Source organism: Hyperoodon ampullatus, assembly GCF_949752795.1.
Source record: "Hyperoodon ampullatus genome assembly, chromosome: 15".
NCBI lineage: Eukaryota > Metazoa > Chordata > Mammalia > Artiodactyla > Ziphiidae > Hyperoodon > Hyperoodon ampullatus.
In genome coordinates this window covers 62,461,107-62,488,117 of record NC_136928.1, presented here as the reverse complement: position 1 = coordinate 62,488,117, position 27,011 = coordinate 62,461,107, and the positions used below count along the sequence as shown (strand labels likewise).

The window sequence follows — 27,011 nt, the reverse complement described above, 5'->3', positions numbered from 1 at the left end:
CTGTGGATTCTCAACATCATCCTTGCCGTTACTGAAATGTGCCCTAGTCTCCATGAGGGCTGGCTGTCCCTGGATCTTCTTGGGGCTTATCTCCATGAGGGCTGGCTGTCCCTGGATCTTCTTGGGGCTTATCTCCCTGATTGCTTCACACAGCTTTACCATTCCATCACTCCAGATAACATGCACCCCTCACATTGTGCTGTGGACAGAGACTCTGGCTAACACATGTTCTATTTGTACCCTTCCCTCTAACAGCTGCCTGTCGTGACATCTCAGAGCATCAAACACTGGGGTGGTCTTGTGATGCATAGAGGAGTGGATGGGTCAGTTCTGTCATTTCCTCAAGACTACTGAAACACCTAAAGAATTGTTCTGCCTGGCCTGGTCTCAGTAGGACCTGATGTGTTACCACATTTATGTCTGAGCAGCCGTTAGGATTTTTAACAGAAGCATTCTTGGGTCTCAGGGATTCTTGCTCATATGGAATGGAGAGCGTCCAGTTAGAGTTTGTTAGTGAGTGCGGATAGGAATACTTTCAGTAACACTTCCGAAATCCCATTATACCTTTTATTCGTTCATCATTATTTTTGGTATGGGTTTTCAGGCAACCACAAAGCGGGGGGTGGGGAGTGTGTATAAATTCATAGCAGACATTCTCTGCCATGTCTTGAACCTGGAAATATAGCGAAGTTAGAGGCCTCTTTTTAAAGGAGTTTAAAAAATACTCTTAGCAGAGAAAGTGATTCATAATGTTTCTTGTCAGAGATCCCAGTTTCCAAACCACACCTTAATATACCTCAAGAACATACAATACATATTTTAAAAACCTGCTCTTGGTGTTGTAAATTATATTCATGTCTCTGAAGATCAGGAAATTTGGACATAGGCTCATTTATATTCTCCAAAGACACTGTGGATTCAGTCCTGGCCTTTCTCCTCATCTATTTAGCACTTACCATATGCCAGCCACAGTGCTAATTGCTGCATATGCATTAATTCAATATGTTACATTGTAATATTAGTACATTATTATTCTTTTTTTTTTTTTTTTTTTTGTGGTACGCGGGCCTCTCACTGTTGTGGCCTCTCCCATTGCGGAGCGCAGGCTCAGCGGCCATGGCTCATGGGCCCAGCCGCTCCGTGGCATGTGGGATCTTCCCGGACTGGGGCACGAACCCATGTCCCCTGCATCGGCAGGCGGACTCTCAACCACTGCGCCACCAGGGAAGCCCTATTATTCTGTTTTTGAAATAAGTTTATTTATTTAATTTTTGGCTGCACTGGGTCTTTGTTGCTGCACACGGGCTTTCTTTAGTTGTGGTGCACGGGCCTCTCATTGCAGTGGCTTCTCTTGTTGCAGAGCATGGGCTCTAGGCACGCAGGCTTCAGTTGTTGTGGCACATGGGCTCAGTAGCTGTGGCTCGCGGGCTCTAGAGTGCAGGCTCAGTAGTTGTGGCACACGGGCTTTGTTGCTCCGCGGCATGTGGGATCTTCCCAGACCAGGGATTGAACCCATGTCCCCTTCCTTGGCAGGTGGATTCTTAACCACTGCGCCACCAGGGGAGCCCATTAGAACATTGTTTGAGTGTTTAAACTGTTACCCTACGTGTTATACGTGTATTTATTTGTTAGGAAGCAAAAATATAACAAGGTATAAATTGCCAAAACAAAACTTGTTCATTGAAAAGATTGCTACTTTAGCTCTTCGTGTAAGTTACTTTCAGGGGAGTCCAAAGTCAAAATTTGACTATATTTAAAAATTTTGTCAACTTTATTATATGTAGGACTTTAATGACCATGACACATTTAAAAAATTATCTGAATATAGAGCTTCTGGGAAGAATTTTTTTAACAAAAATAATCCAAATGCAAAATAAACCTTTCTAATCAGTGGGTTCCTATTGCCGTTTGAGATCCATTTTGATAGCTTTCAAACAAAATGAAGCAATCAGATCTTACCTGGAAATTGTGTAAGGACCAAAGTCCACAGTAGAATTTTACTTTCTTCTAGAGTTTTTAGTAGTAATTATGATCATAAAAGCAAACATTTCGAGGTGAAAATTTCCCATATTTAGAAGCTCTTGTGTGTTTTGCTCTGTAATTTATCTTGGAGTAAGTATTGCTGCTCATTTGAGTTTTTCCTCTAAGAGCTGACTGCATGAAATGATAACCTCTTGAATTTGCGTATTTAACAGCTTATGAATCATATTCATACAAATTATTTCATATGGCCCCTGCCACAGCCTTGTGAGGTAATGGGTTGGATGGCTTTATTCTGCATGTCTTTGTTCTACTCTTGATTGCAGGATTGGGAGGGTAGAGCCAGAGAGTGGTTTTATTGTATCCCATCTTGTTGAACCTCTATCCGTTTCTTGGACAAATAAAACTCATAACACTTATTCCATAAGACTGTTTGTTGTAAGAATGAAGTGAGATGGCATGTGACACCTAACATGCTGCCAGATACGTAGTCTGTGCTCCATCTCTGTTAATTTCCCTCCTTCATCCTGACCTTCCCATATGTGCTCCATCTTCATTTCTCTCCTTCATCCCAACCTTTCCAAGTGCCTCGTGTCGTGTAATTTTCATAGTACTGCTCATTAAAAGTGTGGGAGAGGCACTGGGGTTTTGAGGAAAGAGCAGGGCTTGCACTGAACTCCCAGCTTCCACCATTTCCTAACAAAATGACCTTGGTCAAGTTTCTGACGAATGTCTCTGTAGTCTCCTAGTCTGTGAAATGGCTATGAGTGTAACTTACATGGCCGTGGTGTGTATTTGAGCTTAGTAAGCGCCCAGTACATGTTTCATGAGTCCGTCAGTCACGCAGACAGTGCTCTGTGCATTTAGAAAGGCCCATATATACTATTTCTATGTTCTCAGAATCTAGGCAGAAAATAAAGTGGAGAAGAAGAGTGTGTGTGTTTATATTATCTATTGCCATGTAACCGAGCATTCCCAACCTTAGTGGTTTAAAGCAACAAGCAATATCTTACAGTTTCTGTGGGTCAGGGATTGGGAATTACCTTAGCTGGTTGGTTCTGGCTTAGGTTCTTTTATGAAGTTTCCGTCAGGGTATCAGGCAAGGGCAGCAGTCATCTGAAGGCTTGCCTGGGGCTGGAAGATCCGCTTCCAGGATTGCTCAATCACATGGTAATTGGCAGGAAGCTTCAGTTCTTTGTTGCGTGGGCCTCTCCATAGACGCCTCAAGTATTCTCACAGCATGGGAGCTGGCTTCCCTCAGAATGAGTGATCCAGGAAAGAGAGCAGGATGGGAACTGCAGTGCAGTGCCTTTTATGATCTAGGCTCTGAAGTCACAAACTATCACCCTGCTTTATTCTGTTCTTTAGACAGGAGTCGCTAAGACCAGTCCAGGCTCAAGGGGAGGGGAATTGGCCATCATCTCTTGAAGAAAGACATAGCAAAGAATTTGTGGACACATTTTAAAACCGTCAGTGTTCAACAGGAGAGACATTAACTTGATGAGAGTCAAAAGGGAAAAGTTGAAAATGAGTAACCTAAAAAGAATTAGCTGACAGCTGAAAAACTTACAATGTGTAATTACACATCAGTAATTCATTTTTTATTGGCAACTAATCATTTTTCAATTTTATTTATGACATGATACTGGACCATATTTAGATATAATATGACGACTTTGAGAAAAGCGATATTTAGGCTGAAATCTTGCCTAATGGTGAGATCTATTGAATTTGGCAGTAATCCCTTGGGGAGAGTAGCTGGGGCCATTTGATGGAGTCATTCAAAAACTGAGCCAGGGAGAAATTTGTGCTGGGGAAAAAAGAACTGACAGAATTGGTGTTCTGCAAGCATGGAGATCCCTGATTCTATAATTCTAAATTACTTTAGAGATTTAAAAAATGCCAGTTTTCTTCTATATAACTAATGGCTTCAACAGTTTTTTCTTTCAATTGAATCCATCAAACTTTGGAGGAGTTTTGATAGTTGCACAAATATTCCTATGTTCAGCTTCCTTAGTGCTTCTCAAAATAAAAGGCATTCAAATTTCTAATATTTTGTTTGTACTGGGTTTTCATTACCTACACGAAAGAATTGGGATCTCTCAGAGGCACATCACTGTATCTCCTCCTGGCCTGGCAGCTCCAGTAACTCAGAATGCCTGTCCAGGGCACAGTAGGTTTTGGTTTCCCTCTCTATCCTGTCTTTTGACTTTTTCTTTCAAGCAAATTTAGGTTTTGTAAAGTGTAACAGGTCGTTTTCTTCCTTGTGTCTGCCTTTAATATAAGAGGGAAATTTCCAAGCCCCTTGTGGAAATAGTAGAACGTTGGTGGCATTCAACTCCGTTAATGTTTTTGTGACTTCCAGGTATTAGCTGTTGGAGTTAAAGTCGCTTCTCTGCCCTTTGCTTTGTCTGTCTTCCCCTGTATTCCCGGCCTGAGTTCATTTCCTCCCACTGTGTTCTTTCCCACGTCACTCCCCTCTCGCCACATACTCTTTCCCATTCCCAAAAAGGGAGAATCACCAGGTGGGACTTGTGTTAAAAATAGCAAAGGAGGATGAGAATACAAACTGTTTTCTTTGGCTTGATTGAGGCCAAGGGAATGTTGGAGGAGAGAAACATACATAAATAGAAGTATGTGCAAAGAGCCAAGAAAAAGTGGAATGTATGGTCGTGCCTAGGTTGGTGAGAATCGTGGATGGGAGTGAAGGGATGAAAGGTGGAGAGAAAGGAGGAAAGGTTTTCTGGGGTGGGGGGTGGGGGGTGGCGGGGAGGAAACTGTGAGAAAGAAGCAGGCGTGTGAGTGAGGATCGTTGGGCAGTTCTGCCCGGCTGATTCCCTGGCTGTATGTGTGGTTGCTGAAGTTGAGGCTAGATTGGATGTAGGTGGGCAAGAGTCTTCATTTCCTTTGAAGGACTTTGATTTTGTTGGAAATATTTGTTTTAACAATTACATAGACTAAATGGAATCCTATTTCTCCAAGTACATAGTAGAGATAATTGGGACCCTCATGGGGAATGGCCCCTACTCTATCAAGCTTGTGAGTAAGTCATGAAATTTGTTCCTTGGTACACACACAGCCCAGTAGATATGGATCATTTTAGTCAGACTTGCTTCTCCATGTGCAAGCAAACATGTTATTTATGGAAATGGTGAGTGATAGACTGATAACAAGTGCCTCCATTGACTTCTTTTTGGAAAAACAACAAATGTGGGGATAAATAAAACCTAATTCTGTTCTAAAATTAAGGGATAGAAAATTCGAATCATGTGAAGCGTGTGTAGCCCACTGCTTCTGTAAGGAGCCCACACAAACCCGCCAGATTGAGTGAGTGTTAGAGATGGAAGACAGGGAAGTGTTTACTGCCCTGCAACTTGTTCTTTTGATTCAGAGACAGTGGTGAAGTCCTTCTCTTAAGCCTCTTCCACTGCCCTGGCCACAGTGTGGAAGCTAGAGTTATGCTGCGGTGAACACTGACATAGGTTCTTTGAGGGAAGTGGAGACTTTTCACATGAAAAAGTGCATCTTTTCAATGGTATTTATCCCTCGAGAGATGAACTCTTAGAGTAACATCTTGAACCATGATGCCAAAAAACTCCTCTAAAAATCCCTGGGCAAACTTATTCAACCCTCGCCAAGTGTGCTTGCCACAATTGTCAGGATTCTAGATCCAGGCCATGAATTACACTCTCAATTCAGAATTGAGAAAGTGGGTATATTGTGCTCGCTCCTGTTATTCTTTATTACTTTTAAAGTTATTACTTTATTACTTTTAAAGTATATTGTGCTCCCTCCCATTATTCTTTATTACTTTTAAACACAAAACACATTAAGTCTTGTGTTTCTTCAACTCTGCAATCACAGCATCTCAAATACCACTGTTCATTCTGGAGAGGCTGGCTCTCTGGTATTAAGGATGAGCAGAGGAGAGATTTTCACATGCTCTAGATGGGGGCTTTTAAAGTCATGTTGAAGAAAACACCACAGGACAGTGGCCTGCTGCAGTTGTAGGACACCAGAACTGAGGAGGGTACCCCATGAAGTATGCCTGGTCGGTTGAATCCCCTCAGGGTCTATGATGTTAAAGGAAAATATTTTACAGAAAAGGTCAGAAAATGAAAATGTCAGAAAGTCACCCGTTTGTTTTGCTAGTTCTCTACTTTTATTACCAGCTATATTTTCTTTCCCCAAATATACTGGGTCAGATCCTGCTGGGTGAGTAAACTACTTATTGGGTAAAAGTTAGCTTCTTTTGACTGTAAAATATATTATACCTTGAAACGTATTTGATTTTGTTACAGGGATAAAAATAGGACCTTTTATTATATTTCTAGAGAAGAGAACTTAGGTTTGGTATTTAAAGAGAGAAAACTCCAGGGAGAAAAAGGAAAAATTAAAACAATCCCATAGTCTCAAGGTGTGCTTTTTAAAGTCCTACTGGGGTAGTGGAGTCTGGCTGGCAGGGCAAGGTTGAAGTTGAGAAAACGTGCGATTCTAGGTGAAAATCTTAGTCCTTAAATCTCGAGTCAGGCTAAAACAAAGATTAAATTAGTGAAATGGGAAATGAGACCCAACTCCTAAAATAAGTGGAAATTTGGGATGAAATCTGCCATCTTTATTTCTGGACTTCTGGATAGTCTCTCTCCCAATCTCCCTGAGCTGGGAACCAAAGTGTATTTCTCTTTTTGGGTGGATCTTATGGCTTAGTGGCAATTCACATCAGACTCGAAGAATCTGGGTAGTAGTGTTTTTAATTTCCTAGCTGTTCTTAGCCTAACAAAGGGAATGAATACTAAGTAAATCAGAAATATATTAAAAAACCAAAATCCTTAGATATCATCATCAATTTTATTTATAAAATTAGTGGAAGTTTTTCCTTATGTGTCAATTTGATTTTTACATAATACATTGTGGAATTTTGGGAGCAAGTAATTGTCTGTTTTTCTTTTGAAAAAGTGCTTGAGAAATTTGTTTCCTGTTTATTCAGTTATTCTGTCATTGGCATGTTTAATTGAAAATTTTTACTTTATATCATTGGCCATTTTTTGGTAATGTTTTAATGATTTTAGGGAAAAATGTTTTGTAATGATTGCAGGGTTTCCTGAATAACAACTTGTGCTTTCCCTTGATCTGAAGCTTTTATGACTAAAACATTTCTCTCTGACAAATATAGCATAAAATAAATGTTTTGAGGCTAAAGGTTTCATAGAAGTGTTCTTTATTTTTTTAAAAAAATTACTGACAGTTATCCCTTAGATAAATATTATTTCTTTAGCTCTCTGTCAGTGAAGTTTATTCATTCATTCGATATTTCTTGAGCACTTGCTATGAGACACATGTTGAGTATTTAGTAGTGACCAGACACATTCCCGCCCTCATGGAGCCTGTGTTTTTATGACAGTAATCCAATGCTAAATCTATAAAGTGTACTTATAAATAGGAAACGTAAAACAGGACACAGGGAATCAATGTGTGTGGGATGTTGCAGTTTTATGCCAGGTAGTCGGGAAAAACCTCCTGATCATGTGACGTTCTGGTGAAGTCTTGAAGGTGAGGGAGGAAGCCATGTATATCTGGGGAAGAGGATTCTAGGCAGAGGGAACCGGAGGTTCCCTGAGATAGGAATGTGCCCAGTATATGAGGAATAGCAAGGAGGCCAGAGTGAGTGCTTTGGGGACACATGTAAGAGACAAGGTCGGGGAGCTCACAGCTTGTGGAGAGCCCAGTAGGCCCTTGTGAGGCCTTTGGCTTGTATTCTGAATGAGATGGGAAGCCACTGAAGGGAGGAGTGCCATGATCTGACTGCCATACATTAAAGGATGCACCGAATGCCGTGTGGGAAAAAGCTGTAGGAGGGCAAAGTTGGAAGCAGGAAGTCCAGCTGGGAGACTGTTGAAATAATCCAGACAGAAGATGATAGTGAATTGCACCAGTGTTTGCCATGAAGGTGGTGAAAAGTTGTCCCCTCTGGAAATAGAGTTAACAGGGTTTGCATGTTGTATTGAGTCTCAGATGACCAAAAAAGGGTCAAGAATAGACTTGCCATTTTCAGAGATGGGGGAAGACTTGAAAAGGAACAGGTTTGGATGTGGATACAGAGAGGGATCAAAGCTTAATTTTGAATGTTTTCTTGGGACAGCCACTAGACCTTAGACACCTACCTAGCAAAGTCTCATAAGCAGCTGGACAGCTGGATTCTTGGACACACACAAATACACACGTCTGCAGTACTCATACGCACATATACAAGGTCGAGGGGGTCCAGGCTAGAGTCAAACATTTTCTATACAGAAATCTGTAGATGGTATGTAAATCCATGAGATAAGACAGGATAATAGCATCTGGGAAGTCAGTATGGAAAGGACAAGGCTACAAAGACTGAGCTCTAGGGCTTCCTCTGGACAGGGTCATGAGGAGCAGTGGCCAGCGAGGCAGGAGAGAACCGTGAGAGAACAGGATAACCTAGAAGCCGAGTAAAGAAAGAGTAGCGGGCTTCTCTGGTGGCGCAGTGGTTGAGAGTCCGCCTGCCGATGCAGGGGACACGGGTTCGTGCCCCGGTCCGGGAAGATCCCACATGCCGCGGAGCGGCTGGGCCCGTGAGCCATGGCCGCTGAGCCTGCACGTCCGGAGCCTGTGCTCCGCAATGGGAGAGGCCACAGCAGTGAGAGGCCCGTGTACCGCAAAAAAAAAAAAAAAGAGTAGCACGAAGCAGAGTGGTTCTTCTGTGTCAAATAGGCTGGAAGTTTGAGTCATAAGGAGCCAGAGGATTTACTGTTGGTTTTGGCAACATGGGGGCCAGTGGTGACCTTCATTCACAAGGGCAGCTTTGGTGAAGGGTTGACAGCAAAAGCTTGGCTGTGGCAGGTTCAAGAGAGAATGGGAGGGGAGGTGGTGGAGGCAGCCAGTAGGGCAGCTCTTTTGAGGGGTTTTTCTTTAAGGAGAGCTGGGAAATAGAGTGGCAGCTGCAAGAGGGTGGAATGGGGACCATGAGAGGAGAGGTGTTTTTGACAGATGGGGCACAGTACAGCGGGTTTGCCTGCTGATGGAAATGAATGGGGAGGAAGTCTTTCGGCAAGATAGGAAGGGGATGCATTGCTTTAGTGGAAGGGTTGGCCTTAGGTAGAACCACCTCCTTCATCGGGAGGAAGGCAGGACAACTATAGATCCAGGTAAGTTGGTAGGCCTGGCTTCGCAGCTTCTATTTTCTCCATGAAATAAGAAGTGAAGTCATACTTGAGAGTTAACTAGTTAATCATCTGCTGCATTTCTGCCAAATGAATATTTTGGGGACTGTCGTTACATTTCTAAACATGGCTTATGTTTAGTACCTGCTTTTTGAGAAATAAGCAATTCTTCAAGAAACTCAGAATATATCCAGAAACGTATTCTTGTATTAAATGATTTAATATACTCGCCTTCTTTGCCTCGCTATAGGCCTGTCTCTTTACATGTATAAAAAAGGAAAGAAATCATACATGTATCTGCAAGAGATGAGTAAGTGATACAGTTTCCATCAGTGAATATTAAGGGAACATGGAAAAGAGGAGGAAGCACAGATGTTTTACTTTATATCACCTGCGTAGAAACTCTTTCTCTACCTCTTCATTTAGTTAGTTCTATGTGGAAAAACTACAAGAGGTGGTTCTGGAAAGTAACCCTAGATTCTGATCTGAGGAAGTGCCCACAGCAGAACTAGACATCTCTGAGTTTCCTTCCCTCTTGGAGAATTTTCCATGACTGGGGCAATCTGATGAAGTAATAGATTTGATACTGATTTCTATTTACATAGCACCTTTAGGAGGAACAGAGTATTCTGTGGGCATTATTTTAAGAGTCCTGGAGGAGTTAAGCAAGCCTGGAGAGCTGAACGATCAAGTCTTGTTATTCTAAGCATTATTTAATACGTTTATGATTTGTCCTTCAAAGAATTCTTGGCCTCCCGGCAGGCAATGGATTGCAAAATGGGAGAATGAGCTGTTAGCTCAGTTTTTCTCCCACGTGACCTGGGTATTGAATCGGCTCCGAAGTCCCACTCAGTCAACAGGGCAGGATGCTTCTCCTTCGCAGAGGATACTGCTGGTGCTGGCTGGCCTCCCCTTGTTGAAGTTGGATGAATGCTGATGTGCTGTCGCAGCATTCTGGTTGAATGCAGAGGCGAGACTCTTTGTTCATGACCTCTGATGTGAGTCTTGAACTTGTTATATTTATTTCTTTAGCTGCCTTTGCTTTTGGTCACATCCTAGTTTAATGACCGAAAGATGGCAGCTAGGCTGAAGTCCATTTGTCAAGAACAGCGTTCACATTTTTGAATTTTGCTCTGTCGTTAATGATTGGGAAGCAGAAATGAAAGCTTTTTATATTGGGGAGGGTATCAGCTCCACTTCCATCCCATTTGCCATTCAGTCTGAACGTCTGTGGTTTGTTTTAACCCACGTGCCAGCACCTCTTCTTGGAGGTATGAATGCACACAGGGTCTGGCAGAAGCTGCAGACGGGATGTTGACTTTTGAGTGTCTTGACTGACTGACTAGGAGGCCCAGTGGAGGTGCTGTGTGGCTCCAGGCAATCTGTTTCTAGCCAAGGACTCTAAAACCCAAAGTTTAAAAGTGCCTGGTTAACATTTCTGGGGCTGATTTACCTACAGGGTAACTCACATGTTTTTGTCAGAGGGACCAAGCAAGAAAACTGTGCCAACAGTTGCCCTGTTAACTCCTGACTCGTCTGACTTTGGCTTCTCAGATTTGTAATTCTTAATCAGCCAATGGGTGCAGCTAGGGATGATCTTCTTCCACTGATTTGACCCGTGGGCTTCACTCTCATCACTGGTGAAGCAAGGCTCTTGGACCAGAATGGCCTCCAGCATCCTGTGGGCCCCGATCTCTGTGGGGTTGTACAGTCATCCTTTGAGTCACTTGGTTCCACATTTATTGGGTTACCTACTTTACAGAAGGCACTAGGGGTCCTTAGGTATTAATTTATTCAAGGCATTTGAGGAAGATGCCTCTTAAACAGCAAATGGCCTGTGTAGGAAAGGCCACTGTCACTGAAGTCCCACTGAACTCTTGAGAGATGAGTAGTATTGTCTTCAGCTTGTCACATTGAGGAATTTGAAACTCAGAGCACTGTATGTTAGTTTTGTGTGCTTTAAAACTTAAACTCTTTACACAATACCCTAGATAATGTGGAAATGATTTTAAAGTAATGGAAATGATTTTAAAGGAGCAAACACAGGAGAGAATATTATCTAATGCATTTAATGTTTACGGAGATCCTCTCAGAGCTATGGATGACAATCTAGTGTCAAACAGGTAAGTTTTTCAATGCTGATTTTGAGATTGTGGAAAACTTAACTAATAATAATGGAGAAGTATTACAAATGCTTCCTGTAGACACAAGAGGATCATCTGAGAGTATAAGGGTCTCTTTTAGAATTAGATTACTTTATAGCAGAATGCTTATAAAACACGAGGGGGGAAATATGAAATAAAATATATTTTCTGCTTCCAAGAAGATGTGAACATTATAAAAATCAGAATTAAGTCATATGAAACTGTCTCTGCCTCTTGAAAATACAGATGATTCCAGGCCAAAAAGAATTTTTTTTGGCAAAGAAACATACTAAGTTTTTTAAAAACAATAAGCCCAGAGAATCTCAAGTGCCTATAAAGTGACTACTATAGCTGGGAGGTAACATGGGCATAATGATGAAGGGCTTGCTTTCTTTGGATGTCTCAGTTCGCCGAAGTGAGCATAATTTAGGTGATGGTATGAGCATCTGCATGGCAGCTGCTGGTACTGAGAGTTAATGCCAGAGAAGACAAAATAGTTGGCACACCATTTCCAACTTCATTATTGTTCCAAGGGCCAGAAAAAAAAATAGAAGTTTATATTCTTTTGAAGTGGGACGATGTTGTCTCTTTTTTGTCTTGGGCTTCACACACTTACACACACACAGTATTCTCAAGATATTTGTAAGCTTGGTCTGACAACTTAGAGTGAGCTGATTTTTTTTTTCTTCTACTGTAAAAAAAAAAAAAAAATCAAACTAGGTGAGTTTTGTCTGTTGTAGAATCAGCATTCCATTATAGTTTTTTAAAATTTATGAGGTATAGTCCTAGAGAAAATTTAAATGTCCTAAAAACATTTAAAGCACTGGTTTGAAAACTGTGTGTCTTTAAATAAAGTTTTATTGGGACATAGCCACACTCATTCATTGACATACTGATTTTGACAGTCTGCTTTCCTGCTACCGCAGCAGAGTCGAATAGTTGCAACAGAGTCCTTTAGGCCTACATCTCTAAAATATTTACTATTTGGCTGTTTGTGGAAAAAGTTTCTGGATGCCGTCTTGCAAGGGGCTGGAAGACCTGGTTGGCCACTAGGATATCTTCCCACCCCAGACTATGTTTCTTGATCTCCTGCATTAGAACCACGGGTGAATGAGAAACAGTCTTGGAAAACCACTTGAAAAGAACTGAGGGTATTTCTGCTCCAGAAGAATCATTTTCTTTTAAGCGAGAGGGCCAACCCAAGTGGATCTCTTCAGGTCCCTTATAACTTCAGCTTTCTTGGCTTCTGTGGTACTGTCTGTGAGGAATTGAAGGGCTGTCAGGTGGAAGAGGCATTAGATTGTGAGAATGTGGGGAGGTGAATTAGGATTAATGGGTGCAGCTGACTGTGAGGACATAACTTCAGCTTAAGAATAGCACTTGTTAGGGACTGCCCATAACTAGAATGTGCCATCTTAGCGGGTAATGAGCTCCCTGTCCCTAGCGATGTTCAAATAAAAGTTGTCAGAAAACCTTTGATGTGCCATTCCAACCTTGAAATTCTAACGGCTCCTTTGGTTAAGGTTTTTGTTTCCAAGCTCAGATTTGACCACAGTTTATTTTATTGTGGGCCTTTAGAGGCTTCTTGGATGATTTTCTGAAAACACAATGCTTGTCAAACCAAAGCAATATAAAGGGGGAGAATCTCTTCTGTTGGGCAGGGGATGGTAGAAGATAGGCTGACCCAAAGGCAGGCTTTCCTTTGCCCACTGCAGTAACACAGTGACCACAGGAAGGGCACTGCTTCCAATCAGCCTTAAAGCTTCAAAGATGAATCATGTGTCTTCCGCTGTCTTGAGCTGCTGCTACCATTTTTGCTTTCTGCCTAGGCTCCTGGGAAACAGAAGGACCTGGCTGGGGGCATTTCACAAATGTGGATGTCAAAATAGGGTTTCTGTATTGTGCTTTGCCCGAGTTTATATTGGGGCCTGGCTGCAAGTGGCAATCCTGGACGAGGCCATCCCATCTCTGTGCAACTCTGTTGTTACTGCACAAAAGCATCCGTAGACAGTATGTAAATGCACGAGTGGCTGTGTCCCAATAAAACTTTATTTACAAAAGTAGGCAGTGGGCCAGATTTGATCCCAGGGCTGTTGCTTGCTGACCCCTGATAAACATTGAAAGTTAAAACTGGCTGGAAAACATCATTTCTAATTCTCTCATGTTTTGGAGAAAAGGTGAAATGACAGGTCCAGAGTCATAGCATGGCTGAGCCAGGATGACCACCCAGAATCTGACTTGAAGATGAGTGTCCATTATGTGATATTGTGCTGCCTCTGCTGTGTAACAGGTGACAGCATCTGGTTTTTAAAAGAGGGCTGTGTGAATGAAAGAAATACCTCCTCTAGGTGGCTTGTGAGGAGCCGCAGTGAGACCTCCAGGGTGGCATTTTAACCGAGGCAATCCTTTAGCCCGGGGCCTTGGCCTCCCTTTCTTAGATGGACCCTGTTCACAGTAAAACAAAATATAGGTTGCATAAATTTATATGGAGAAGGAGTGCCCGGAGTTGTGAAAAAGCACTGGGCTCCTGCAGCTGCGTCACAGGATTTGATCACTTCAGCTGGGAGTGCCAGGAGATTTGAGACAGATGTTTTCAGACATGCTGCATGCCTAAAACATTTCCAGGGGTCGGGCTGCAAATAGTGACTTAATAAGTGGAGGAACAGGGAAAGTATGCAAGTCGAGGACACAAGAGTTTATTCACCACTAGGTGCACGGCCAACCTCTGTGCATTACATCTGCCTGTCAGGGCTGGCTCTTTCATCTGTCGTGCCCTCCGTACTGCTCTTTGTCTGCCCGTGAATAAAGTGCAGCATTGTGGTTAGTAATCCCACTCCAGTGACTCGACTTCAAATGTGGTTTTGGAGTGCATCCCAGAGTTCTGTTTGCTAAGCTTCCTACTCCTGTTTCAGAGACACCACTGGATACAGAGCAGCGAGCACTAAAGGCTTCCCTCTTTCCTTAACCTGTCGGGTTGTGGGCTCTCTCTTTCCCCCTCTCCCTCCTTTCCTTTCTCTTTTTCCTTTTTTTTTTTTTTTTTATAACCTTCCAAGGCAAGTTCATGGATACTAAGCTGATGTGTTTGTTGTTCTTTTTCTCCCTGCCTCCACTCCTAGTGAGTAACCACACTGGCCGCATCAAGGTGGTCTTTACTCCGAGCATCTGTAAAGTGACCTGCACCAAGGGCAGCTGTCAGAACAGCTGTGAGAAGGGGAACACCACCACTCTTATTAGTGAGAACGGTCACGCTGCTGACACCCTGACAGCCACGAACTTCCGAGTGGGTGAGTTCTAACTGTCCTTACCGACTAGAGTTTGAGATCGTAGCATTTAGACACCCCCTCCATTCACCCTGCTCTCTGCTTGAATGGGTTTCTGTCTATGAGTACGCATAGGCTGCTTTCATGAGATCCTTTAAATTACTTTCGGAATAATGTTTCACTTGGTATTTGGTTTCTGAGAGAGATGGCAAGGAGAGTATTGCCCCTAATTGTTTATCATGTGTACAGCCTTGTGGTGATGGGGAGGTATCAGTAGGACAGAAGGCAAGAGGCTTTAGATTAAGACCCTAATGTACAGCTTGCAGGGATTCATTTCAAATTTTATCTGCTCAGTGATAAGTAGAATTTATGTTAGATTTGAATCATGTTATAAAATTGGGATGGTAGTGATTAAGTTTAAACTTGTATGTCATACATAGCCAGGTTCTGAAAAGTTTCTAAAAATTGTCAAAAATCTGTATTTCAGTTGTAGAAAGGGATACAGACTGGCATCTTTTGCCACGTTTCTGCTGTGTATCAAAAGGCTAAATTATAAGTTGATATATGACATGGATTTTGGGGAAGATATGCTAGTGGATTACTGTCAGCACTTAAAGCCTTTTAATCTTTCATAATTTAAATATGAACTGTGGTAGTTACTGCAAAAAGGCTTTTTACTTTTAAATTCTTGTTTCTTTTTTACTACTTTGGAAATGGAGAAAGTATTGCGGACCACTGAATGCTGTCACACTGCCATGTTGTCATGCAATATGGTATTTTTGTCACGGAAAAATGTCTTTTATTATTTTTTGACCAATTATGGTTTGCCATGTGTACTCAAATAATCACAGACACCCATGATACTTTATGAGTTACTCACAAGAATAACCCGAATGTCAGACAGATAATAACACTGGCTAGATCTGGTCTTTTTATGGAATATTGCTGTTTAGTCTTGAGAGCATGTGTCTAGGGGGTGGCGGGGGGTGTCTGTTTCAAACTGATTTCCATCGAGACAAAATACAAGGAGGCAGTTTGAAGTCCTTATTAGCTCTTTGATTATCCTCCTGTTTTACTGTGACTCCAGTTTCTTTTGAGGTCAAAGCACTGCTCTTCATAGTCTATACTTGGAAAAAAACATGTGCCCATAGATACTATTTAAAGGGGTGTTGTTAATTTCCTGGCTATGATAGGGGTACTTCAGGCATATTTTTTAAAAGAATTTAACTGTTAGGTGCCAAATGGCACATTATGCTTTAGCAGGACAGAGAGCTGAGTCTAATGGGAAGTGTGTTAAACTGATGATCAGGAAACTAGATTCTGGTCCTGGTCCTGCCAGTAACTAGCTAATCCACAGGGTGCGACAGTTAATATTTCTGGACCTTAGTGTTTCTCATCCATTAAATAAATGGCTTCTATTTAGTGATGTCTAAAATTCAGTCCATCTCTAAAATCCTAGGACTTTTTATCAGTAATAAGCAAAATTGTTTTTCAGCTATTTTACAGGGCTATAGACAAGGAAGAGAAAAAGCAGTTCCCAATTAGGTTATTACGGGCTAAATGGCTTATTCCCATTTTTACTTTCCTTGATTGCCTTCCTTTCTCTCATTGCTTTTCTTCCTCCATCATCATCGATAATGTCTGCTCTTCTTCCTTTTGGCATTTTTCATAAACCTTTACAGTAGGAATGACAAAGCAGTTGGGTGGGTGGTAATTTTTTGGCTTACAGTGTATTCACTTCGAAACTAAATATTTGAAGGCTTTGAGAAGCAGAGGAAGTCTGCTTGTTAAAGCATGCTGCACACTTTCCTCTCTGGCATTAGAGCAGATGTTTAGGAACGGGATACACACAGCCTATTCAAAATACAAAACGGAACACAACTATTTACCAAAAACATCTCAAAACTGGCACTAAAACTCTGCCACAAAAGGATTGGCAAAGTAGTTTAATTTTAAAAATAATAGTAAAAGGGAGAGGGCATAGTAATGACTAGTTTCACATGGGAAATCATGGGAATTGTTTCATTTATATCCTGAGCTATTTCTCTTCTGTACTTCAATTCAAATATAGGGTAATCTGACAGACAAGTTTTAAAAATTATTTTACTGAAGATGGTAATTTTGTAGAATTTAGAGATTATGATTCTCTAGAAATACAGAGAATTTCAAAATTCATTTTTAGGCATGTAAGATATCTTCTGGGGATTTACTGGTTTAATATAATTTTATTACTTACAGGAAGTGGTTTTCTAATTGATTTTTTTCTCACTATATTCACAATATGTTAAATCTTTTGACAAATAAGATGTGTTACATGGAAAACAGTAGTTTGAGGACAATTCAAAATGTATTGTAACTTGTCAGCTACTCTTTAGCCTCTGATATTTAAGGCTACTAAAAGGTGGGGACTGACAAACTTTAAGGGTCCAGATAGTAAATATTTTAGACTTTGCAGCCCATACGGTGTGCGTCACAAGCACTCAACCCTGTGTGGTAGCGTGACAACAGCCAGAGATGGTAGGTGCAGGAAGGGTGTGGCTGCATTACAAAAACAGTCAGTGGGCTGAATTTGACTCTAGTGCCAGCGTTTGCTGACCCCTGCCCCAAGGAGTCAAAATAATACAGGGAAAAGCCATATAGATTTCATAGTTAAGGCACCTTAATTAAATAATCCATTTTGATGATCAGAAGAGCAGAAATAATTTTTAACATTTCCATGGTGATGTCCAGTTATTTTGAAAAAGGTAGAATGGATATTATTGTTACCATTTTTTTGGACAAGGAAACTGAGGTACACTGGCTTAAGTGAGTCTCCCTTCATTACACAGCAATTCAGTTAGCTGGGACTAGAGCTCAGGTCTCCTTGTGTCCTCTTTAACTCTCTGGGGTCTGACTGTGATGTGTAGGAGGGACAAGTAAAGGAAGAACCTGAGGGAGTTGGGTTTTCTGGGAAGGCTGGATGGTATAACAGAGAATTAGCACCGGGAGTCAAATAGCCCTGGGTTCGAATGCTGGCTTCTTCATGTCCATTGGTCAAGTCCATTGGCTTCTTCATGTCCATTGGCATCATGTCCATAGATGCTTTCACCTATTGTGATGTGGTGCTTACCTGGCTCACTGTCCTTTCCAGGTTCAGGTCACTCATCCACACAGTGCAGGTGATAATAGGTAGGTGGTGGGTTTAGTAGGCACAGGGGTGACATAGGTTCCTTCCTCCCTTTTTTGTGCTGCTCCTGTTTTTTCTTTCTGGTCTATGGTGGCTATGAGTCTGGGCTGGTCAGATGTGAGAGGCAGGTGCATTTCTTGTGACAAGTAAGCATGTACTCTCTTTTCCTGGGAATTCAGTGGCAGAAATAACCTTAAGTTCTACTTAATGTGACTCTAAAAGTGAGGCCTGAATGAAGATGATGTCCAAGGGAAGTACTCTGAGATTCTAAGATAAACTCATTTTTGTGAATGTGATGCTGACATGATATAACAGAATATTTACATTAAGGGGAATTTTCTGTAAAGCAAACTCTAAATACCACTTTTGTTGTGGCATTCTGACCTTTGCCTCCTTGCACTTTCCTGCCTTTGCCTTTTTACAAAATGGAAACATGTCCCCAGTTTTAATGGCTTCTTTGCATTTCATGGGGGTATAATGAAGATGACCTCCTGGGACTTTTAAGTTGTTGCTTATAGAGTTATAAGTTTCTCTAATAAGAAGAACATAGGAATTCTCTGATGCCACAAGTAGAATATTTCAAATAAAATAATACTGTTGCTTGGCCTATCTTACTTGTAGAGAGAGAGATTGAAAGGTAATCACAGTTGCTAAGCTAACACATTTGGTTTATGTGATGCTGCTTCTCTCTGAGTAGTTATGAGGGACTCATGTTCCATTAGCACCAATTGAATACTGATAAAAAGTATTTGAGAATTTAAAAACTATGAGCCCATGTTATTTCACTTGGTGCTTGCTTCCCCTGAGAGAGGTAAATGGTAGTATCCATATTTTATAGATGTGAGTACCAAGGCTTTCGTGGTTTGATCAAAGGTGACTTTAAGTCAGGTTTTCTTATTCCAGAGTCTAAAAACCTCTTCTCTTCCTGTGTTGCCTCCTATGACCATGTGTTAAGTGATTATGTAGACAACATTGTGCTAGATTTTCCAGGACAAGAAAATCGTAAAGCTGCCCTTGAAGAGCTTATGCTTTGAGGAGGAGATGAGGAGTGTATGTAAATAACCCTCATTTAAGGTAGAAAGCTCATAGCAGGACCTCAGAAGAGGAGATACCACTTCTAGCTGAGGAAGAATACTTTGAGAGAGAAGGGATGGCATGGGACTTTTCTGTTCAGTTCTTTGTGCTCTCCCCAGCTGCTAAACATGTTGGCTCACAGTAGGAGTAGGTTGTCTGACGGCAGACTGATGGGGGCAGTGCAACTTGACCCAATGATACGTTCCAAAATAAAGATGGATGGGAAGGGAGAGGTAAAGTTGATAAGGGAAGGAAGAATTTACCCATCTGAACGAGGCATGGAGACTTGCAGGCACAGGTGGTTTGTGGAAATTGAGAGGAGTTGCATTTACTGGTGAAAGCATGAAAGGCAGTCATCCTGGATGGCAAGTCTGGGAAGGTAGGCTGGGGCACGGCTGTGGAGCACCTTGAATTTCAAGCTTAGGAATTTGGCTTTTACTCTTTCAGAACTTACTAAAGAAGGTCTCTGAAAAGGGGACATTGATATTTATCATTCTGAAAAAGAGAGAGGGAAGGTTTCTCAGTTTTTTAGGCAGGAAACTAGTGATCTAATAGTCTAAATAAGCTCTGAACAGCCCATGGTAATGATGACAACCTCTAGCTGCTTTCACCTATTGTGAGGTTCCTTTGCTGCCCTACACTGGGAATCTCCCCATGTATGTCAGAAAGCCAACTCAATACTACAGTGTTTTGGGGTGGAATGGAAGGGTCCTTGATGCTACACTCATTAGGTAGGTTCTCCTCATAAGGATGGAAAAAAATTCACTCTCAATGAGGCATTAAATAAACCAACATCACTGCTCAGTCGGGAGAAGCATTGAGACTTTTTGGGGAGCGGCTTAGTTCAGACACTGAGTCCTTCACCTTCTTATCATTGTTTGGATCCCTTGGTGTTTATCCAGCACAGAAACCAATGAAAGGCAACATGTCACTCTTTGAACTGGTGCATATAGTTTCCCCTTAACACATTGTACAGGTTTTATGTTTTTTAAAGATTAGCCAATACAATACTAAGAAAATGGTTGCCTTTCATTTGGGCAAGTTAGAGTGCTTACGAACTTGTGCAACTACTCCAAAATATATTGAGCCTCATAAAATTATCTTCTAATACTGAGTAAATGTCATAATGTTGAGCACTGCCTTTATTTAAGCTGTGAAGCACCCTTAAAAGGCAGGTATTGGGAACGTTATTCATCTAACATATACTTACTGAGCACCTACTATGTGCCAGGAATTGGTTTAAGCTTTAGGAATATATAGCAATGAATAAAATAGGCAAAGTCCTTGCTCTCCCGCTATATTAAAAACATGTGGCTATATGTCAATAATATATGAACCTTTAGGACATTATGTTGAGTGAAATGAGCCAGTCACGAGAAGACAAATACTCTGATTCCACTTATGAAATATCTAGAATAGTCAGATGCTTAGAGAAAGAGAATGGTACTTGCTGGTGTTGGTGGAAGGGGGGAAATAAGGAATTATTTCATGAGTACCGAATTTCAGTTTTGAAGGTAACATTCGAGAGAGCATATGAATATATAATACTTAACACTACTGAACTGTACACCTAGAAATGGTTAAGATGGTAAATGTTACATCACAGGTATTCGACCAAAATTTTTAAAAACAACAAAAGAGTGTACATTACTGTCAGATGTATACTATCAAAAATATACTGTCAGAAACATTATATATGATATAATGTCAGGTAGTGATAGATGTCATGAAGAAATAAAAAGTTGAGAGAGGGAAGATCATGGGGAGTGTTGGTGGAAGGTATGGATCACTATTTCGGGCATGTTAGGAAGGGCTCTCTGGTTAGATGCTACGTAAGCAGAGACTTAAATGAAGTGTGAGTGATGAGCTCTTGGAGGGAACATCACACACTTAATAATCTAACTCTGTGACTGTGTTTGTTATTTTATTTAAACTGTAGAGCCTCTCCAAAGGCTGGTGTGAGAAGCATTTATTCATACTCTTCCAAATGTCATTTTGGGTTAGGTTTTAGTGATATGTATGGTATCAGGGAATCATATTTAATAATATCTTTAGATAAAGAGTCTCATGTACAGAGGATAGAGCCAAGCAAGTCTTGTCCCCTGGGTGGAAAAATGGTCCTGGAATTATTGCAAAAGGAATCTTGGTTATTTATAATAAAAAAAAAAGGATAGGGTCTTAGATGTAGAAACAAATTACCAAAAAAGCTGTGTCACTTCTTTCTTCAACATTATTTTGTATAAGACAGATGACATGGGCCTCCCTGGTGGCGCAGTGGTTGAGAGTCCGCCTGCCGATGCAGGGGATACGGGTTCGTGCCCCGGTCTGGGAGGATCCCATATGCCGCGGAGCGGCTGGGCCCATGGGCCATGGCTGCTGAGCCTGCGCGTCCGGAGCCTGTGCTCCGCAACGGGAGGGGCCACAACAGTGAGAGGCCCGCGTACCACCAAAAAAAAAAAAAAAAAAAAAAAAAAAGACAGATGACATGATTTTTGGCTGGAGCTTTTAAGTAAGGGAAGTAAAATCCGTTCTGTTTATGAGGGTGTGTGTGTGTGTGTGTGTGTGTGTGTGAGAGAGAGAGAGAGAGAGAGAGAGAGAGAGAGAGAGAGAGAGTAGTGAGTGGAAGGGAGCTTCATGGAAAGGTAGTTCCAGGGGTTGGTCGGACCAAGGAAGAGCAATAGGTTGACCCTAAAAGCCAAAATTGGGAGAAAATGGGGTGCTATTTGATTGAAGATGCAGATTCCTGAAGCCAGGAAAGTGAGGGGCATCAGAGTGGGTAGTATAGAAAGTATGTCTGTAGTCAGAACAGTTTAAAAAAAAATCCTTAGGTAAAAGAGGGTTCAGCAGTCTGCTGGCTCTGTGAGAAAGTCATGTGTGATCGATTGCTGCTTTTAAGCTATGTCTGGCCTGTATCATGAGGGTGGATGGGACTTCTTAAAGGAGTCTTGCTAGGCTAGCCTAGGATAAATGACCTTTCAAAATTCCTTGGAGTCTGCAACACAATGTCACAAAGCATGTGTTCTTTCCTAGTCTGTCAGCTTGAGCATGTGGAATGATCTTTGGAAAACTCCAGACTGCTTAGCATAACACACGGGGCCCCTCTAGGATCAGCTGCCACCTGGCCCCCTGGCTGTGCCCCTTTCTCTCTGCTTCTGCCAAACTGAGCCTCTGGGGTGCCAAGGTCCCCCAGTGCTCCAAACCTTCTGTGCCTCTGTTCACACTGATGCCTCTGCCTGGGGGGTGTGCTCCCCCACCCAGTCTTCCTGGGCATCACCCACTGCTTCTGCAAGAGTCAGCCAAGCACCACTCAGGCTACAGAGCCTCACTTCCCTTACTTGTTGCCATGCCTATTTCTTCCACTGAGCTCCAGACTGGGGACAAGGCCCTGTCTGCTTCACGTTGGTGTCCCCAGTGCTGGTGTAGTGCCTCACTTGGGAGATGCTTAACCTGTTCTGGTTGACAGAGTACATTGTCTCTGCAGGTGCCCATGTGAGGGTGGCACGTACACACCTACCCAGCACAGCTTCTTCGGGACTTCTTGGGCAACTGAAATCGCAGGAGCAGAATAATCATCTGAGAAGTCTCTACAGGGCTTGGGGTCACAGGAGAGAACACATTCCAGTATCTGAAAGATGCATGAAAAAGGGCACCTTTGTAACACTGTGCTTGGAGTTTGGATTTTACATTTTTAACACTGACTGCAGTGTTCTTTCTACTCAGGGCAAAGTGCAGTTAGATTTCCATACCTTTAGTACAGTTTCCCACTGCACGGCATTCCTGCTTCCCATCCTGCGTCTATCTAAATACTGACAGTCTTTTAAGGAACAACCTCAAGTTCTATTTCAAACACTTCTGTCTGTGCTATTTTTTTTTTTTTTCCTATTTTGCCTCTAGTCATTACCATGCCTGTTGACACTCGGTGGTCTAGCTCAGGTGTATTACTGACTGGTCCCAAGAACCTGGGCTGGTGATTGAACCTCTTTGATTTCATGCTGGTAAAATGAATCTGATAATGCCTTGACCTTCCTGTAGAACTGTTCTGGGGCTCACGAGAAGCAGCAGGCTGGTGGTGTATGTGGGTCCCTTGGATTGCCTTGAAGATCTTTTTCTACTTCTGAAAATAACCGATCCTGCTCTTAATTAGCAAACCCTACCTCCTGTGAACTGAGGGAGAGTACTTCCCTTTCCTGGATAGGGTGTGCTACCTGTGTCACACAGAGACGGTGGTTCCTTTGTTTCCTGATCCCTATAGCACAGTAGCATCAAGAAAGACACAGGAGGATGTTTCTAGTACTCCTTCATGTTGGCACTCTACTAGTACCAACTCCACTAGTGCACAGAAGGCTCTTTACTTACAGGTAGGCTTGCTCTGGGCGGGTTAGACTACCCACAAAGTATTGTCAGTTACCATCATCACATGGCAGAGACAACCTACTAGCACTGTGCCCACCTCTGCCTCGGATCATGTACCACCTCCTTGAGGGGTTCACTTGCTTACCCAGGAGGCTCTTGCATGTTGCCAAGCCTGCTGGCAAGGGTGAGAGCATTCAAACAATGTAGCAAGCTTTGGAACCAAAAGCTATGGTCAGGAGGAAAAGTAATCATCTTGAAGAGATGGGGCATCCCCAGAGATGTAGGATTATAACATTTGATCCTGCTTTGTGCTGTTCACTTGGCGGTCGTTTGTGTCATTTACCTCTGGTCTCCTAGGTTGGAGTCAAATTAAAGATGCTGCTGGACTTAAAATAGATATTGAAGTCATATTTATGTGATATAGTATATACCTGCAGCATTTATTGGCTTACGAGTTGGGCTCAGTTTTGCATCTGTTGTCTAAAAGTCGAACATTTGTACCAGCTTGTCATATTCAGGTATATATAATTTTTCCAAGTGGAGGAGGAATAATGAATTTGTATATTGTTGGAAAAACCTCTTGGAACTAACATCACAGATGATGTGAAAATGTTTTTGAGGGCAGCCAGACAGTCCTCTTCAGCCTATGCAGTCCAGGAAAATAAAATAACTACCAAATGGGGAAGGATGAAGTTAGTGAGGAAGTTGGTTTGTGATTTATTTCCCAAAGTTATATCACAAAGAAAATGAGATGAGCCAGATGCCCTTCTATTGCCAATTTAATGTAATGCTCTCACTGATGCACTTATTAAAACTCAATTTTCTGTTGAGTTAAAGGGTATGGGTTTAAGGAATGGCTTACTGCTTGACTCTATTATCTTGAATTTAGACTCATGCAATAATTACTGAAAAATTGGCGTGACTGCAGTGTTGACTTTTTGTAAGATTTGGTGGAGAAAAAGAAAGAACTTTATGCAGTAATGAGAGATTTTTTCACTCTGAGACCAAACTTCAGATGCCCATCAGATTCAATAAAAATTTGTTCTGGATTATGGGGACTTTCTAAGCTTTCCTAGTACAAAAACTCAGCCTGATTTTCATCAGATTTTCCCTAGAAGAGGTAAAAGGGAAACTTGACATTAAAATCCTATGCAGTGAGGAAAGCAGACCACTGCCCTTTTCCTGGCAAATTAGGAGAGTGCACTAGAACATACTTAAGTCTACTTAGCAAGATTAAACTATGTCACTTTTTGCCACTGCATTGTCCCTTTCTAAAGGAAGGGTGATTTATGAGTCCTTTGGATCTTCTTGTGGTATTAATAACATCTTGAGCCAGCTGTTTTATTGGGTGTACACACAGGGTAATTAGGAACATCTGAGAGTCCTATAATGTGCCCGGAAAACCATCATGCTATATGGAAAAGAAAAAAATAATGTTCATGCCAAAGTTGTGTACTTGATAAATAGATGCATTAGTATTAAACAAAATTTATTCTATTCTACCATTTTTGAAAAAGAAGCTAGGCTCTTCAGGCTGAAAATATTCTTTCATTGAAATACACTCATTGCAGAAATCATAACCTTATTTGGTAAAAGACTCCTGACTGTGCTGTTCATACAGTAATTATCATTTCCCTTCTGTCAAACTTCATCATATTATAGACCATTTTCTGCCAGAAGAAGTATTTCTTCTTTTTACCTGGCAGTTACTTGAAAACCTTAGAATTCTGAGGGATCTCATTTAAGGAAATTAACTCTTAGAAACATACTGCACCAGGGACTAATAGTGCCCAATTTGCCTAATAGTCTATCCTAGAAATTGGGTTGGGATTCAAGAGTTCTGGGCTCTATTTTAGCTGGTTATTTGAAATCTGATCTCCAATGGTGGCTGAGTTTGAATATTTGGGTATGCAGCAATCACAGCGGCTAAGTCAGGGTCTGATTTAAATCAGGTCCTGTTCTCTCTTCCCTCAAGACAAAATCTAAGACAAGAAAACCTAACATTTGGTGGTGGCTGGTGAATGGTTCCTTTCATCTTCATTCACAAATAACAAGCCTTTATGAGAAGTCAGTGCTGAGTCAAGCTGACATATCCCAGGCGGCTGTGGACAGGGCTCAAGTTGGAGGCCTCCGGTGTCTTTACAGCCTATCTTGCTCTGCATGTCCCCACTGGGTGTGCCATTTTTGTCCTTTTTGATCATTTCAAATGGGAGTTTTCATCGCTCACAGAAGCAGAATTGTAGCCAGTTGTCCATTTTGTTAGAGATTGGCGGTGACTTAATGAAGCCTCTGGAGGGAGGAGTGGATTCACCTGTGTAAAGATGTTTATGGTGGGGAGGTGGGACAATCATTGGGAGCATTAAACATTTTGAAAGTATTTTAGGCTGGTCTTTAAGAGAAGATGCACTTGAATGATATCAAGTTGACTAAACCTGTCATCGTCCTTTCTGATAACATAAGATCTCTATTCTGAACTTTCCTATCCACAGTGCCTGGATTTTGACTTATGATCATGGTGCTTGAGAGCACTTCCGACACTGTAGAGAAGTTGAATTAGTGGACAGTGGTCCACATGAATTTATTAGCTGGGACAGTAGAGCTGAAACTCCCCTTTCTTTGTGCCACCAAAAGCCTGCCGTATTTCCTTCAGTGTGGCCTCTTCCTCTTTCCAGTGTCGTCTACCGACACATGGGTTCTGTGTCTTTGTCTCTGAGATCCTCTTATTTTAGGTACATCCAGCAGTCATAGCCTTAGCTGGGGGCTCCCTCGGTTTCCTTTCTTCCTCTGAAATATCTGGTTCGCACCCATAATGCGGATAGGAAGGGGAAAGTTGAGTTTGTCTAATGGTTCTCCACCAGGAGAAGTTTGGCTTCCCAGGAGAGACATTTGACAGGGTTACGAGACGTTTTTGGTTGTCCAAACTGGGAGGGGGAGGTATCCTGGCATGTAATGGGTAGAGACCAGAAATGCCACTAAGTAGCCTACAGTGCGTAGGACAGTCCCACAACGACGAAGAATTATTGGCCGCAAACGTCAACAGTGCCAAAGTTAAGAAGCTCTGCTGTAAGCATTGCCTTTTTCCCCATTGGACAACATCTTGAACCCACACTCTGGTAATTTTGTCCGGGTCCCTGGAGAACCCTCCCTCTTAAATCTCCAGGTAGTTCTCTAGGTAAAACCTCCAGCATTTTGACACAAATGTATTCTGTTTGTGATGATTCTGGGCCTCAAACTGACAGCTCTTTCAGCCCTCCTCATACGTGTGTTCCCTAATAAACTGGACCCTGGCTTCTGTAGGCTTCATTTGCATTTGACTGTTTATATGAGATCTCGTTGGATTTTAGAGGGTGCAAGGATCGAGATGGTTTGGGATATCTCAGGATGACTCAACAAGTAGGATTGATTGGCCTTTATTATGAGGATTCTTTAGAAACTGAAGAAATAGCAAATGGGAAAACACTTAGCACAGGAGTCATTTTTTTAAAAAAAGCACATCTCAGAAGTGATTGTATAATAGAAACCACTTTTCAACACTAACCATTGCTACTGTGGATACCCGTTTGCAAAGTGTCTGCGCTATGGCTGTTGGGAAAGGAAAGAAACCCAAGTGTGTTTATTTGAACGATAGCATCATCACATGTTCAAATAAACACAGCACCTTGGGAGGGTACAGGTTTGTTATTTGTAACCCAAATGTCTTTACACATGCCTTTTGAAGGGTCGTGTTGCCAAGTTTGAAAGAAAAAACTATCCAAGCATTAAAAGTCTGACATATTATTTAACTTGTTGGAAAAAGAAAAACTTCCATGGCCCAAACACTCTAGGTTAGCTGGACAATGAAGTATATATC

The 27,011-nt window shown here is 41.8% G+C and overlaps 1 protein-coding gene across 24 annotated transcripts in view; it reads left to right on the top strand.

Moving 5' to 3' along the window:
• The window catches only part of LTBP1 (latent transforming growth factor beta binding protein 1), a gene marked incomplete at its 5' end in the record, with an annotated part of 437,494 nt that overhangs the window by 160,183 nt on the left and 250,300 nt on the right, over positions 1-27,011 (top strand). For 22 of the 24 annotated variants that reach the window (XM_079721394.1, XM_079721386.1, XM_079721396.1 and 19 more), the window contains one exon: positions 14,370-14,592. In XM_079721394.1, coding sequence (XP_079577520.1) covers positions 14,370-14,592 — 223 coding nt within the window. Of the gene's footprint in view, positions 1-14,369; positions 14,593-27,011 lie in introns of those variants that run through there. The other 2 variants (XM_079721395.1, XM_079721384.1) reach the window with 1 other exon arrangement.